Consider the following 15,312-nt stretch of genomic DNA (forward strand, 5'->3'; position numbering starts at 1 on the left):
TTTTTAATATTGATAATTTTTGTATCACTTGTCCATTTATAATATTAGAGTCTTGAATAGATAAATCTATAATATTTGTCTCTCTTGAAACATCTTCTTCTTTGTCACCATCTACAATATAATAAAAAAAATGCTAACTAATAATATTGAACACAACATAATAAATAATTAAATTAAATTAGGTGGCTTGGTGAGTCAACCCGACTCACCATGGGTTCAACTCGGTGAGTCAGGTTCTAAGTGAATCAAGTTCTAAGTGAGTCGGATTGAAAACTAGACCGCATAAAAAAATTACATTTTTTTCAAACCCAACCTGGCTCAAACCCGTGATGAGCCGAGTTGGCTCACGGATTACAACCCATTTTAAGAGCACTACTAATTATAATAACATTAATAAGTAATGTCTATGGTCACTGTTTATTTGACATAATTCAATTATCTACACAAAATAAATAAATATATAAGGATAAAAAGAAATATATATATATATATATATATATATATATATATATATATATATATATATATATATATATATATATATATTTGCTAACTTACATAGTCTCTTAAAGTGTACCACAATTTAGTTGACAAAAATACTCTCATATATTGTGGATTATAAGTGATAAGGTTAAAGATATTTAAATAATTTCTAATTTTCTTTTATTTTTTATTTTAAATAAAAATTATTAAAATATCCCTATGTTTGAAGTATGCATTTTTTAATATATGAGGGTATTTTTGTCAACTAAATTTTGGTATACTTTAAGAGGTTAGTGTGTGTGTGAGGGGTTCTGTTTTTCAGTTAGTAGACAAAAATACCATAATATATCATTCTAAGTTATAAGGTTAAGGGTATTTTAATAATTTTCATTCTCAAAACTAAAAAAAAAAACCCAAAAACCTTTGCTCACCTTCCTCATTCCTCTCAACTCTTTCTCTTTCATCTCTTTCACTCCAACATTTTCTTTGTCATTTCTATGTTAGTCCCAATTGAAAAAAAATCAGAAACACTCGCCTAATCCTAATATACCTTCTTCACTTATCCAATTTGTTTCTGTGATTTGTGAAGCTAAAGGTTTTATTTACCATTGCATTCTTATGACTTAGTTTTTAATTAGCTAAACTTGGTTTGATTTTGATCTTGGTTAATTGATGATGGTATGCTTGCAGAGGGGGAGTTTGTAACACAACACAATTCTAAAATTTAAAAACGAAATTTAATAATAATCAGAAGGAAAAATATATAAAACAACTCTCTAATCAAAAATCAACATCATCTTCATTATTTATTTTGTTATTAAACTGGAAAACAAATGAGCGAACACAGCAAGAACAACAAATTGGGGTGTCGCGGGTTGTTGTGTGTGAGTGAGGAAAAGTACGGAGATGAGAGAGAAACAAATTGGATAAGTGAGGAAGGTAGATTATGGTTAGGCGAGTGTTTCTGATTTTGTTCAATTGGGACTAGCGTAGGGATGACAGAGAAAATGTTGAAGTGAGAGAGGTGAAAGAGAAAGAGTTGAGAGGAATGAAGGAGGTGAGCAAGGGTTTGAGTTTTTTATTTTTAGTTTTGAGAATGAAAATTATTAAAATACCCTTAACCTTATAACTTAGAATCCATGATATATTAGGATATTTTTGTCTACTAAAACCCGAAACATATTACTAAAATATACCAACAGAAAAATAGGCATATACAAGTTAGCAAACCCATATATATATATATATATATATATATATATATATATATATATATATATATATATATATATATATATATATATATATATATATATATATATATATATATATAAAAGAATATTGGGCTTAAAACACGAATAATTTTTCTCCTTTCATTTTATTTTATTTTATTTTTCGTTTTTCAGAAAACTAACAAAATATGACATGTTTTTACTTCCTTTCCATTATTTTATTTATTTTAAGTTCAATTTTCATGTATTTTATAATTTTATCTTTTAGATGTTGATATAAGATAACAAATATATTAAATTCTGAAACAGGTTTTGTAATTTTTTTATCTTTCAATTGATTTTGTAATAATTAAAGTATAAGCTTTCTTTAATGGTTGTGACCTTGGATTTTCTCGACTAACAACTTCTTTGTTTTTATTAATTTATGCTTTCATTTTTCGTAGTATCAGAAGCTTAAAATATTATTACATTTTGGAGTTCTAGTTGTTTTATATTTTACAAAAGTCAATTATTTTTTCTTTGCATTTTTTTTTTAAATTTAAGATAAATAGTTATGTATAATGTCATACGTTTATTAATCGAACACATTAATTGGACGTGTTATATTTTTTAATGTCTATGTGGTGCATGCTTTTGTATTTGTGTTAATTTATTTTCTAATTTAAGAAAAAGTTATACACATGGAAGTTAAAGGTTAAAGGTTATTTTATTTACAAATTATCTTTAAGTTAAAGGTTAAAATTTTTTTACTTTTACCACAAATTTTTAATTTATTTTCCAAACCCTAATTTTACCTTATTGATATTCCCTAAACCCAGCAACCGCATACCCATCCCTATATCAATTCAATCTTCTTCTACCTAGTTGTATCCACATTAGATATGAATTTTTAATTATGTTTTGTTGATGAAATACATAAAATTATCATGTATTCGATTATACCTAATAATTATTATTGAAATTTAGTTAATTAATCTTTTAAATTTGAATGATGAAAATAAAATTAATAATGAAAACCTATTAATAATTTAAGAATAATTTAAAATTTGTGTTCACATATTTCTATTGTTTTTATTTAGACCTATAAAATTGAATTTATTTTGTAAGAGATTAAATTTTTAGAATTTATATTTTGTTGCAATTAATTTAAATTTAATTTTTAAAAAATTTAAATTTATTTGCACTAATATTTCATATAATTTGATTTGAATTGTAGTTAAGTTTTTTTAATCTAATTTAAGTTTATATTTTATTTTTTTAATTAAAAATATAAAATATATATGTGGATATCTAGTGATATAAAAAAATATATTATAATATTTTTTCAGATACTCAACGGATAACATGATGACTAACGAATCTGTCAAATTAAGTACAACTAGATAGAAGAAGATTGAGTTGATATGAGGATGAAAATGCAACTGCTACATCAAGGAATATGAATGAAATAAAATTAAGATTTAGAAAATAAATTAAAAATTGTAATAAAAGTATAAAAATTTTAAGCTTTAATTTAAAGATAGTTTTAAAAATAAAAGAATTCAAGGAGATGAGCATGCCGTGGTGGGGAGGGAGCAACATTCACTTGTAAATTTAATAAGAGTTGTTATTATCTTTTGAAATGAGCCTATCTCTTGACCGAGCCCAACAGGATCCAAAATTTTTCCCTTTCACTCTTATTATTCTCACTCCCAATTTATACTATCTTCACCCTCCTTTTTAATTTCTGAAACACGTCTACTGTCACATCCTCACTCTTCTGCAAGTACTTATACACGCACACTACTTCGTAGGCTACTGAAATAATTAGTTTATTCCAAAGAAATGGTAATTATCAATATAAATAAATATTTTTTCTTTTTTATGGTGTCAATTTTAATTTATATATATTTTTCTTTCTAAAACGTGATGAAGTGAACAGCGTACTTTATCATTATATATCAAAATTAATTATATATAATCTAATTTAATTAAATTTTAAGTTCTTAATAAATTTTAAAACTTTTAATTAAATTAATGAAATTTTACATTTAAATTAATTATATTTTTAATTCAGTTCTTATTTTAATTAAGTAATACTTAACAGTAGTCATATTATCTAATTAATAAAAAAATTAAATGACAAAAATGTAATTATTTTTTTTAATAATTAATTTATCAAGATTTAAAAATTTATTAAACCTATAATCTATTATTATATATGATTAAACCTATAATCTATTATTATATATAAAGTGATATTTAAAAGCGGAATAAAAAGGAGGTCCCAAAAAAAACCCTCCAAGTCGAAGGAAGGTGTAATACTGGGAATGGCGAAGAAGAACAAGAAGCAGACAACGGACACCGAGGTAGAAGCAGAGCGCAACGGCAACAATGACGACAACGATGTTTCTCGCAATAAGAAGAAGCTTAAGAAGAATAAGAAGAAGAAGAAAATACCAACAGTTAGCATGGCCGTGCCTGCTTCCATCATTGACAACGTTCCAACTCTCGAGCTCGCTACGCGGGTAGGGTACCCTTCAATTCAAAACTCCGTTATTCCATTTTCTCATTCGCTCTCCATTTTCAATATCCCTTTTTTCTTTTAATACTGTTTTCCCTTTTCAGTTGGCTGGTCAAATCGCTCGTGCCGCAACCATTTTCCGAATCAACGAGGTTCCTAAACCTTCATTCCATGCTTTCTACGTTTTCCTATCTTTCTATTTCTTGTTAACTTTAATTAATCTTTTAACCCTTTGCCTGTACCAACTTTTCGTATTATACCTGAAAGCTCTACATTTTAGTCATCTGTATTTTTTGTTCGTTTTCATTCCTTTTGCCTCCATTTTGTTCCATTTTCACTGTCAGAACTAAAACGTTAAAATTTGCTTGTATGGGGACAACATCGTGTAATTATGCATACAGACTAAAAAAAGTTGACGTAGACTAAATGATTAATTAATCTTTATTGTTATTATTCTTGGTATTGGGATTTTATTTCTGATATAGATGTTTTATTTATTTCTACACGTAGGTGGTTGTGTTTGACAATAAAAGTAACCTAGAGAATGATTCCGTGCTGGATAATTTGGATGATGAAAGTGGTGCTGCTTTTCTGATGCGAATCCTGCAGTACCTTGAGACACCTCAGTATTTGAGGAAGGCTCTCTTTCCAATGCATAACAGCCTAAGATTTGTGGTTGGAACAATCCACTAACTTGCTTCTTCCCTTACATTTATGAAGTGTTAGTTTTCTTGACTGTTAGTCCATCCCTGACTTCAGATGTTTGTATTGCTCTTTGTGTGCAGGGCCTGTTGCCACCCCTTGATGCTCCACACCATTTGCGCAAACACGAGTGGGGTCCGTATCGAGAAGGTAGGCCTTCACATTCTAATAGAATTGCTATTCATTTCTTCTTGTGGATGAAAAGTGTACTTCTATTTTTTTTTGTAATATAGATTGTAACTAAATCACCTGTGCATTGGTATCGTTAGGTCAGATGGGCAAGGCTAATATAGATCCTTTATACTGGGGACAAAGTGTTTCCATATGGTCCCGCTGCCACATTTTTTAAATTTCCATTTGAATTTAGTTATGGATTTTTTAAAGAAATTGATCCATGGATATCATTAATATTTTCATATACCTCTTCTATCTATTCCTGAAAATACGCTTTGTGCAATACCTCAAAAGCTTGTGCAATATTAAAATTTGATACTGGCTATCAAGGTAGAAGTAGAATCGAATCATAATTGGATAACAACATCAGCTGTACCTAACATACTGCAGTTAATGTTGCCTTTTCATGAGAGTAATTGGTAAATATGTAAAAAGATTTGAAATAATGGTTTTTGCTGGGATTGGTTGACTTTCCTTAATTTGAGGAACATGTAGCATTTAAGCTGGATATAATTTGTGATCGAAGATTTCATATAAACTTGTAGAGTATTTCTACCAATCAACTTTTAGTCCTGAAATAATCTATGGCAGTGAATATTGGGCATTGAATCACTAACAGGCAAAAGCAAGCATGGTAGAGACAAGAATGCTGAGGTAAAAGTGAAGATTAAGAAAAAAGATACAATTAGGAATGAATTTATTTGGTAGATAGTTGTAGTAGCATGCCTAATAATAAGAATAGCGAAAGAGTTCATCTAAGGTGCGGTTTGCTCATTTGAGAAGTGGGGCTCTGGTGAGAACGGGCCTTTAGAACAACCTGTGCAAGCAGACCTCTGCACAGAGTCTTCGTTTATTGATGATTTTCAGATTTTAAAAGTTCACAAATTTGCACCAGCCTTTTCTTTAAAAGTGTGTTTTTATTTTTAAACATTAGGGGGAAAGGGCCCGATTTGATGACTAGAATAGAGCCTCCAAAAATTTTAAGATACCGTTGATGTGAAAGTTCAGATAGAAAGGGTAGGGGAAAAGCTAAGGAAATTTAGGAGAAACCATTTAAAAGGACTTTACTCTAGTAGAACATTTGGTCTTTGATGGAGTCCAATGGTGTCAATTAACTTATTATTCTATCTCACTTGCTTGGATAATACTTGGTGTAGCTGGTTGGTGATGTTTATTGTATTGGTGCCTTCTGAATACTTTAAATGGACATTTTATCCTCTTTATTTCTCTGTTCTTTTACTCATAGAGAAACCTGTTAAAGTAGAAACGTATTTAGCATTGGATTGTCATTACACGTTTTTTATTTTCTCCGTTGTTACTATGGCTAAGTTTTGATATATTGCTATAACTTCATAGGTGTTACAGTAAAAGAAAGAGACTCAAACTCTGGGGCAACACTAGTTGATGTTGGGCTAGTGAAGGTATGGACATACACATTGTAGATTTCTTAACCTGAAGCTTAACATTTTTTGATACTTTTGTTATTAGTTAGGGGAGGGGATGGGAGGGGAGGGAACGTTCGTCCCTTTTGATTCTCTTCTGTCTTTGTTGCTTCATTTTTCATATGGCAAAACATATCCTTCTATCCGTATTTTTATTCATGTTTGACATGAAGTTTGGATTTCGGCATCTGACCACAAGTTCAACAATGATGTCTAGAAGTACCATCATGGCATTTCCTTTCTCTTTCTTTCATTTCCTTATCTTCCATTTTAATTTGCAAGTTGTAACAGTTGTTGATTGTTAGTTTTATTTTGTAAATTAAATTACTTTGATCGGTCTCTTTCTACTCTTTAAATATGGCCATTGAGTAGGCTTCAGTTTGTTTGTGTATGATCTGATTCAGTACACATCATATGCAGAATGTTATTGTTGACGAAATATTTGAACCAGGAAGAAGAGTAACTGTTGCCATGGGTACCAATCGCAATTTGGATTCTGGTAATATGATCTTTACTTCTTTTTTTATTACATATGCTTTAGATGTTTGATGATATTTTCATGATGAAAATTGCACTGTACAACATTAGCTATATTTGATAAAAACAGGCTATATTCTTTTGAAAGTATTTCCCTCTCTTCTTGCTTTCTTCTTCATTGAAAAAAGATTTTTATTTGACTGAAATTATTCCTTTTTGTTTTTTATATTGCGGGTTTGATTTTCCACCCATACATTTCTGCATATCCTCAACAATATTATTTTGAAGTTCTTTTGTGTCTCTTGTGCTGAAACCAATGGTCATTCAGGCTTTTTGTTTTAAAGATATTTTTTCTATTAAAATCTATTACACAATTTCTCCATTTTTTTTATTTCAAGTTTGTCAAGCACAACATGTGATGCCTGTATTTTTTCTAGAGGAATTACATATCCCTGTGCTATATATTAAATATGGAAAGTTACCATATTCATTCAATCAAATACCCTATGCTCATGTCAAATCATTACTTCTCATTGTTGCTGCATAAGTTCTATAACTCTGGACCTAAAAAGAAACACTGCACCTAAAAAGAAACACCTTGATGTAAACTATCAGTGCAGAAATTACATTTACTAGTGGCAAATGCATTCAACATTTTCAGTATATGTTAAGCTGATATGCAGTGAACTTCATCTAGATTTACCACGCCAGGTTGTCTCGTCATCTAAGCCTAGTGAAGAAGGGGTGTATTGGGGATATCAAGTACGATATGCACATAATATTAGCTCAGTATTTAAGGATTGTGCATACAAGGTATCCTCCCCCTCCTTCACAGACAAATATGCTTGTAATATCCTTTGTCTAATTTTGTTGTTCGACCCTAACTCTACTCACGGGCCCTTCATTTGACTTTTAACATGGCAGGGTGGTTATGATTTTATAATTGGTACCTCTGAGCATGGTCAGATTATTAAGTCATCTAATCTTGAAATACCTTCTTTCAGGTATTGTGTTATAACATCCGCTGCATAGTAATTAATGTTAGATTGCTTAAGTGTTGATTTTAACTTTTCCTTGTGTTGGTGTTTTAAGTGAAAAGGCTTATAGTTCTAAGATATGGTGTTGTACAAGCCCTTCGTACAATTTTTTTTTTGTTAACATATATCTGTAAACTGGTATTTTCCAAATGGGTGTGGATTGCAAACTACGGCTTGCGCCTAAGACAGGTGACAATAAAGTTATTGTAACTCAACAATTCAATTATAATCATCAAGCACTTTGTTTCTTTTATACATTTTGGAGTTTGGGTCAATATGATCAAGAAATGCTATATGGGCTGTGTTGGGAATGGTTCTTTGATATGTTGTCAAATTGGTTTCTTATTATTATAATATTGACTTTTGCAATTATAAATTTGGCTGATGTATGAAAAGGTTTTATTATCTGTGTAATTTCCAACTTATAATGAGGTTCTCTAAACTGACTAAATTTCAAGTATAAAGTTTAAAAGAATTACGTCTGTTGATACAAGTTTTTTACCGGAATTGATTAATGATAGGACTCCTAATAAGGATGGGCCTGTTAATCAACATGAAACAATTATAGAGGGAGCAAGGCCCAAAATATGGAAGGTTTACGTGAGAAGAAAGAAAATGGGGTTAGGAAAAGAAAGGGAAGTTAGTTAGAAAGGGGTATGACGTGTCAGGAATCCAGGGGAGGGGGAATTCTGTTATAGGAGAGAGAATAGGGAGTGTGAAAAGGGAGGGAGGGAAGTTGGTAAGGAGGAGAGTCATTCTCTGGTTAGGAGTGAGAGCACTCTGGGTTTTACTGGTGATTGTAGAGCTTTCAGCTCCATAACTTTTCTTCTGCATAATACTTGAATAATATACCTGTGATATTCAGTTTTATTGTGGGGTTTCTATCATTGGTCCGACCTGCCGGATCCCCGAGAAGAGCTAGCATTGTTGTCCATGCCACCCAAAATGTCTGACCGAGTCGACGCATTGGAGGAAAGATTGTTAGCGATGGAAGTGTCTGTACGTGAGACGTTGGGGGAATTTCGCCAACTAATGTTGGAAGAGCTGACTAAGTTGCGTAACGAGCAAGCGGGAGAGCGTCGAGAATCTCCGTTTTCAGATATGGATTCAGGGGCAGAGTACAGGATGGCAGCAAAGAAGGTGGAATTGCCATCATTTGATGGTACTGACCCTGTGGGATGGATTACCAGGGCAGAGACATATTTTGAAGTGCACGGCTCTATAGAAGAGGTGAAGGTCCGATTGGCAAAGCTAAGCATGGAAGGGGCAACCATTCATTGGTTTAATCTTCTACAAGAAGCAGAAGTGGGGTTGTCGTGGGCCAAGTTAAAAAGAGAGTTGATCGGTCGTTATGGTGGTCGTACTAGCGGTAATCCTTTTGAGGAGTTGAAAGATTTGTCGCAGACGGGCAGCGTAGATGAGTATCTAGCGGAGTTCGAATATATCTCCTCTCAAGTTTCTCGTTTACCAGAGGAGCAATATCTGGGTTACTTTATTGGAGGATTGCGACCGGAGATTCGGCGGAGGGTTCGCACCTTCAACCCGATGAATCGTCTCCAAGCCATGCGCCTAGCTCGAGACGTGGAAGCAGAAGTGCAGGGAGAGGGATTTCAGCGTGGAGGAGGATTACGAGGGTGGAAAAGCAATCGTGATTGGGGTACGGGTCAGGGAGAGAAGTCTGGATCCGGGTCGGGTCAAGGCCCACATTTAGGAAAATTAGGCGTTGGGTTAGGCCCAACCCAGAGCATATCGAATAAACCATTATCGGCAGCGGGCTCCAGTCTTCATGAGTCACGCTCGACGACGCAAGGCAGTCGCGTTTCAAGTGATCGTTTTCCGACCGCCGATCGAAATCGAGGTACGAAACATTTGCCGTATGCTGAATTGATGAATAGGAAAGCTCAAGGGCTTTGTTTTCGATGCGGTGAAAAGTATCACCCCTTGCATCGATGCACAGAGCGGCAACTGCGAATGGTGGTGTTAGCGGATGACGAAACAGTAAATGAAGCGGGGGAGGTGATCACGAGTGAGACGCAAGAAGAGGAAGATGACCATAACTTGGAGTGTGGATCTATGGGGCTGTTCGCAGAAGTTGAAGTACCATGGGGTGATCGGAATAACCCTACAACTTTGCGCATAGAGGGTCTTCTCAATGGAGTAACCCTGGGAGTGCTGATTGATAGTGGGGCCAGTCACAATTTCATTTCTCCCCTTGTAGTGGCTGCTCTGGAGTTGAAAGTGGACAAAAGAAAACAGATTGGTGTACGTTTGGGAGATGGACATAGGGTGTCTACAGCGGGGAAATGTGAGAAGTTGGACATCCAACTAGGAGAATTCTCTACTATGGTAGAGCCATATGTGTTGGAATTGGGGGACGTGGACATGATTTTGGGAGTTTCTTGGTTGCGAAGGTTTGGAAAGGTTACTTTTGATTGGGAAGAGATGACGCTAAGTTTTTTTTGGCAGGACAAATATCTGGAGTTACAAGGTCAGAAACGGAGAAAACACGGACAACATATAGCGTTGATGACATCTTTCCAGAGTGTGGTGAAGGAGAATAGTTTGGGAGAAAAGTCCATCTCGAAGCAAAGCTTATCAAAGACACAAGTTGAAGATATTCAACAAATTTTAGTGGGTTATGCGACTGTATTCCAAGAGCCACAGGGGCTGCCCCCTTATAGAAATGTGGTGCATGTTATTACATTGCAGCCAGAAGCAAAAGCCGTGAGTGTGCGACCATATCGGTATCCACATCACCATAAAGAGGAGATTGAAAAACAGGTTGGAGAGATGTTGACACAAGGAGTTATCAGACCCAGTTCTAGTGCTTTTTCCAGCCCGGTAATTCTTGTTAAGAAGAAAGACGGTTCATGGCGCATGTGCGTGGATTATAGGGAACTGAATAAAGTCACAATTCCCGACAAATACCCAATTCCAGTGGTAGAGGAGTTATTGGATGAGTTATATGGTGCTACTTATTTTTCTAAACTAGACTTGAAATCTGGGTATCATCAAATACGGATGGCGGAGGAAGATGTTCATAAAACAGCTTTCAGGACACATGAAGGTCACTATGAATTTTTAGTGATGCCCTTTGGTTTGACAAATGCCCCTGCGACTTTCCAGTCTACTATGAATCAGATTTTTAAGCCCTATTTGAGGAAATTTGTACTAGTATTCTTTGACGATATACTAGTTTACAGTAAAGGATGGGATGAACATTTGAAGCACTTAATGAGAGTCTTTGAGCTGCTGTGTGAACAATCTTTCATGGTCAATAGAAAAAAGTGTGTTTTTGGGAGTCGGCAAGTAGAATACTTGGGTCATCTAATTTCTGAGCAAGGAGTTGCAGTAGACCCAGAAAAAATTAAAAGTGTGATAAATTGGCCCATACCTCATAATGTCAAAGGGGTGAGGGGTTTTTTGGGATTAACGGGGTATTATCGAAAATTTATTGCGGGTTATGGTAAGATTGCTCGGCCCCTTACTGAATTGACGAAGAAGGATGGTTTCCATTGGGGTCCAAAAGCATTATTGGCCTTTGAGGAATTAAAAAAGGTGATGACTCAAGCTCCCCTACTGGCTTTACCTAACTTTTCTAAACCGTTTGAAATTGAGTGTGACGCTTCAGGAGCAGGGATAGGAGCAGTATTGATGCAAGACCGACAACCGATAGCTTATTTTAGTAAAGCTTTGGCACCGATTAATGTTAACAAGTCAGCCTATGAGAAAGAATTAATGGCATTAGTGTTGGCGGTTCAACATTGGAGACCATACTTGATTGGAAGGAGTTTCAAGGTGTATTCAGATCAGAAGAGTTTAAGACACCTCTTACATCAAAAAATCACCACCGAAGCTCAACAAAATTGGCTGGCAAAGTTGTTAGGATATCAGTTTGAGGAACAGCAGATCCAAGAAGAAGTGGAAGTAGATCCTTTCTTACAGCAAGTGGTGCAGAAGTTACAACAGGGAGATGCATCTGTTGCAGATTTTAGCTTGCAAAGAGGAGTATTATTTTACAAAGGACGCTTGGTATTGTCAGCTAAGTCAGATTTAATTCCTACTATCTTAAATGAGTTTCATTCTTCACCAGTAGGGGGTCACTCGGGTTTTTTAAGAACCTACAAACGTATCGCAGCAAATCTGTACTGGACAGGAATGAAGAAGATAATTCAAGAGTTTGTTAAAGCATGTGATGTGTGCCAACGACAGAAATATGAAGCAACGTCTCCAGCTGGATTACTACAGCCCCTGCCTATTCCAGAGAGGATTTGGGAAGATATTTCCCTAGACTTCATTACGGGCTTACCAAAATCTAAGGGGTTTCAAGCTATATTTGTAGTGGTGGATCGATTGTCTAAATATGGCCACTTTATTTTATTGAAACATCCTTATACTGCCAGGAAGATTGCTGAATTATTTGCTAAGGAGATTGTACGACTTCACGGCCTTCCGCAATCAATTGTTAGTGATCGAGACCCTGTGTTCATGAGTCTTTTTTGGCAGGAATTATTTCGATTACAGGGAACAACTTTAAAAATGAGTTCTTCTTATCATCCTGAGACTGATGGCCAAACGGAAGTGGTAAATCGATGTTTAGAAGCTTATTTACGGTGTTTTGTGTCGGAACAGCCCAAGAATTGGTCATATTGGGTACCTTGGGCAGAATTATGGTATAATACTACTTTTCATGGAGCAACAGGAAAGACCCCTTTTGAAATTGTGTATGGGAGAACACCACCTGCTTTAGTGCGTTTTACACAGGGCGAAACACGTGTGGAAGCTGTAGCCGCTGACTTGGTTGATAGAGATGAAGCTATTCGACAATTGAAATATCATCTGTTGCGAGCACAGCAGCAAATGAAGAAATTTGCAGACAAAAAGCGGAGATTCATGCAGTTTGAGGTCGGAGAGTGGGTGTTTATTAAATTGCGTCCCCATAGACAAGTAACCATAGCTCGACGTATTAATCAGAAACTGGCACCTCGGTATTATGGGCCTTTCTTAGTGGTGGAGAAGAAGGGAGAAGTGTCTTATAAGGTGCAGTTGCCGGAATCAGCAAAAGTACACCCGGTTTTTCATGTTTCTCAATTAAAAAAGGCTATTGGTAATCATGCGGTAGAACCCACTTTACCAACAGAGTTGAGTCTTGAAGAGGAAGATCAAGAAGAACCTGAGACAGTGCTAGCAACCAGGGAGATTCCTGAGGGTGGTACTATTACTAAACAATGGTTGGTTAAATGGAAGGGGAGAACAGAGGAGGAGGCAACTTGGGAAGATGAGGGACTATTGCGAAGCCAATTTCCTTATTTTAGCCTTGAGGACAAGGCTGTTGTTGCAGGAGGGAGTAATGATAGGACTCCTAATAAGGATGGGCCTGTTAATCAACATGAAACAATTATAGAGGGAGCAAGGCCCAAAATATGGAAGGTTTACGTGAGAAGAAAGAAAATGGGGTTAGGAAAAGAAAGGGAAGTTAGTTAGAAAGGGGTATGACGTGTCAGGAATCCAGGGGAGGGGGAATTCTGTTATAGGAGAGAGAATAGGGAGTGTGAAAAGGGAGGGAGGGAAGTTGGTAAGGAGGAGAGTCATTCTCTGGTTAGGAGTGAGAGCACTCTGGGTTTTACTGGTGATTGTAGAGCTTTCAGCTCCATAACTTTTCTTCTGCATAATACTTGAATAATATACCTGTGATATTCAGTTTTATTGTGGGGTTTCTATCAATTAATAAATTGCTTATTCTCTGAATTGCTAGACATTTGTTGATTGCTTTTGGTGGATTGGCTGGATTGGAAGAAAGTGTTGAAGAAGATGATAACTTAAAGGTATTATTTAGTTTCTTTTAGTTATCTATACATGGGTGTAATTGTGAGACTGCTGCCAATCAGAGCTTTCATAATTTGCCAGAATCGCTGAGTGCATCCCTTTTTCTGATGTTACACTTCTGTTTGAGGTCATAATCTTGAATATCATCAAGAGTTGAGAGTTTCCTTCCACTTATTCAGTCTCTTCTTTCAATGAGATGCTTGTCTTTCTTAGGTTCTCATGCAATGATTTATGTATTAATTTTATTATAATTTCATTTATGTATTAATTTCATAATTTATGTACTCTTTATAGAGTTTACATAGGAAAAAAGAACTATGTATTGGATATAAATTCTCTTGCTGCTCTACTCCATAAAATATGCAGGGAAAAAAGGCACAGGATATATTCAATTTATATTTAAATACGTGTCCACATCAGGGGAGCAGAACAATTCGAACAGAGGTACTGTCTGACTAATTGTTTTCTTACTCAAATGATTAACTTATTGATTATGTTTTAAGTCATTTTTCATCTTTTTTGAACAGGAAGCTATTTTTATCTCTCTTCAGTACTTCCAAGAACCAATCAGCCGAGTACTGGAGGGTTGAATATTGTTGAAGTCTAAAATTTCATATTGCTAAGGCATTGATTTCCAAATTGTGGCTGAAACTGAGACAAAGAGGGAATAGTTGAAAACCTAAATTAGAAATTGTGTCTCTGCCTCCTCCCAAACTGGCCATTATGCGCTGGAATTTTCCTACTGAATGTTTTGGAAGTTGTAACACTATTTATTGTTTACCTGGGTTGTCACCAAATAGAAGTGTTTCATCTATACATGTAACTGAGAAATGGAAGTATTATTGAATCTATTGGATAACTACAATAGAAAGGAGTAATGTTAACTTCGTGTTAAACTTCACGATCACTACTCTACGAACGTCAATAAGCTTTACTATGACACTATTACCAAGTAGAGAAAGATGCAAGTTTTATAATCATAATTAGCGCAAAAGCTGCCAGTTTATTCATTATAAATAATAATTTGTCTTTTAATTATGTTAGACTGTTTGAAAAAGTACGCTTGATTTTCTATTTTGAGACTCATTAAAATGTATTTACAATAAAGTTATATTTAATTTGGACTCATGATGTAGATAGATTATGATATAGTAAGTTTGATGATGATTCTCGGAATCATATGCATTTTGAAACAATATACAAGGCTATTTTTAATTGTTAACTAAATAGAATGGTTAAATCTTATCAATTTGCAGTAGTAGTTTCCTAATGGATTATATGAAAATTATTTATTCATTTTTATGAATGACTTGTATTCATTAATTTTTAAAATTTAATAAATTCTCTAATCAACATTAATGACATTTTTCTTAATTAAATCATTCTTATTTCAAAAGTATGTTCTAAATAATTGTTTTACAAAATATGTTTTCCAT

The 15,312-nt window shown here is 34.4% G+C and overlaps 1 protein-coding gene across 1 annotated transcript; it reads left to right on the forward strand.

Moving 5' to 3' along the window:
- Positions 1-3,984: 3,984 nt before the first annotated feature.
- Positions 3,985-14,777, forward strand: LOC108325151 (uncharacterized). Its single transcript, XM_017558165.2, has 11 exons — positions 3,985-4,222; positions 4,323-4,370; positions 4,729-4,893; positions 5,004-5,070; positions 6,451-6,515; positions 6,957-7,035; positions 7,711-7,826; positions 7,938-8,017; positions 13,806-13,875; positions 14,243-14,320; positions 14,404-14,777. The coding sequence occupies exons 1-11, from the start codon at positions 4,025-4,027 to the stop codon at positions 14,464-14,466; spliced, it is 1,029 nt and encodes a 342-aa protein (XP_017413654.1). The 5' UTR covers positions 3,985-4,024; the 3' UTR covers positions 14,467-14,777.
- Positions 14,778-15,312: the final 535 nt, after the last annotated feature.

Source organism: Vigna angularis, chromosome 3 (assembly GCF_016808095.1).
Source record: "Vigna angularis cultivar LongXiaoDou No.4 chromosome 3, ASM1680809v1, whole genome shotgun sequence".
Taxonomy (NCBI): Eukaryota; Viridiplantae; Streptophyta; class Magnoliopsida; order Fabales; family Fabaceae; genus Vigna; species Vigna angularis.

Coding starts and splice junctions, on each gene's coding strand:
- LOC108325151 (XM_017558165.2), top strand. CDS start 4,025: ATGGCGAAGAAGAACAAGAAGCAGACAACGGACACCGAGGTAGAAGCA. Junction 4,894..5,003: donor ATAACAGCCTAAGATTTGTG/GTTGGAACAATC, acceptor CTTTGTGTGCAG/GGCCTGTTGCCACCCCTTGA. Junction 6,516..6,956: donor TTGATGTTGGGCTAGTGAAG/GTATGGACATAC, acceptor CATCATATGCAG/AATGTTATTGTTGACGAAAT.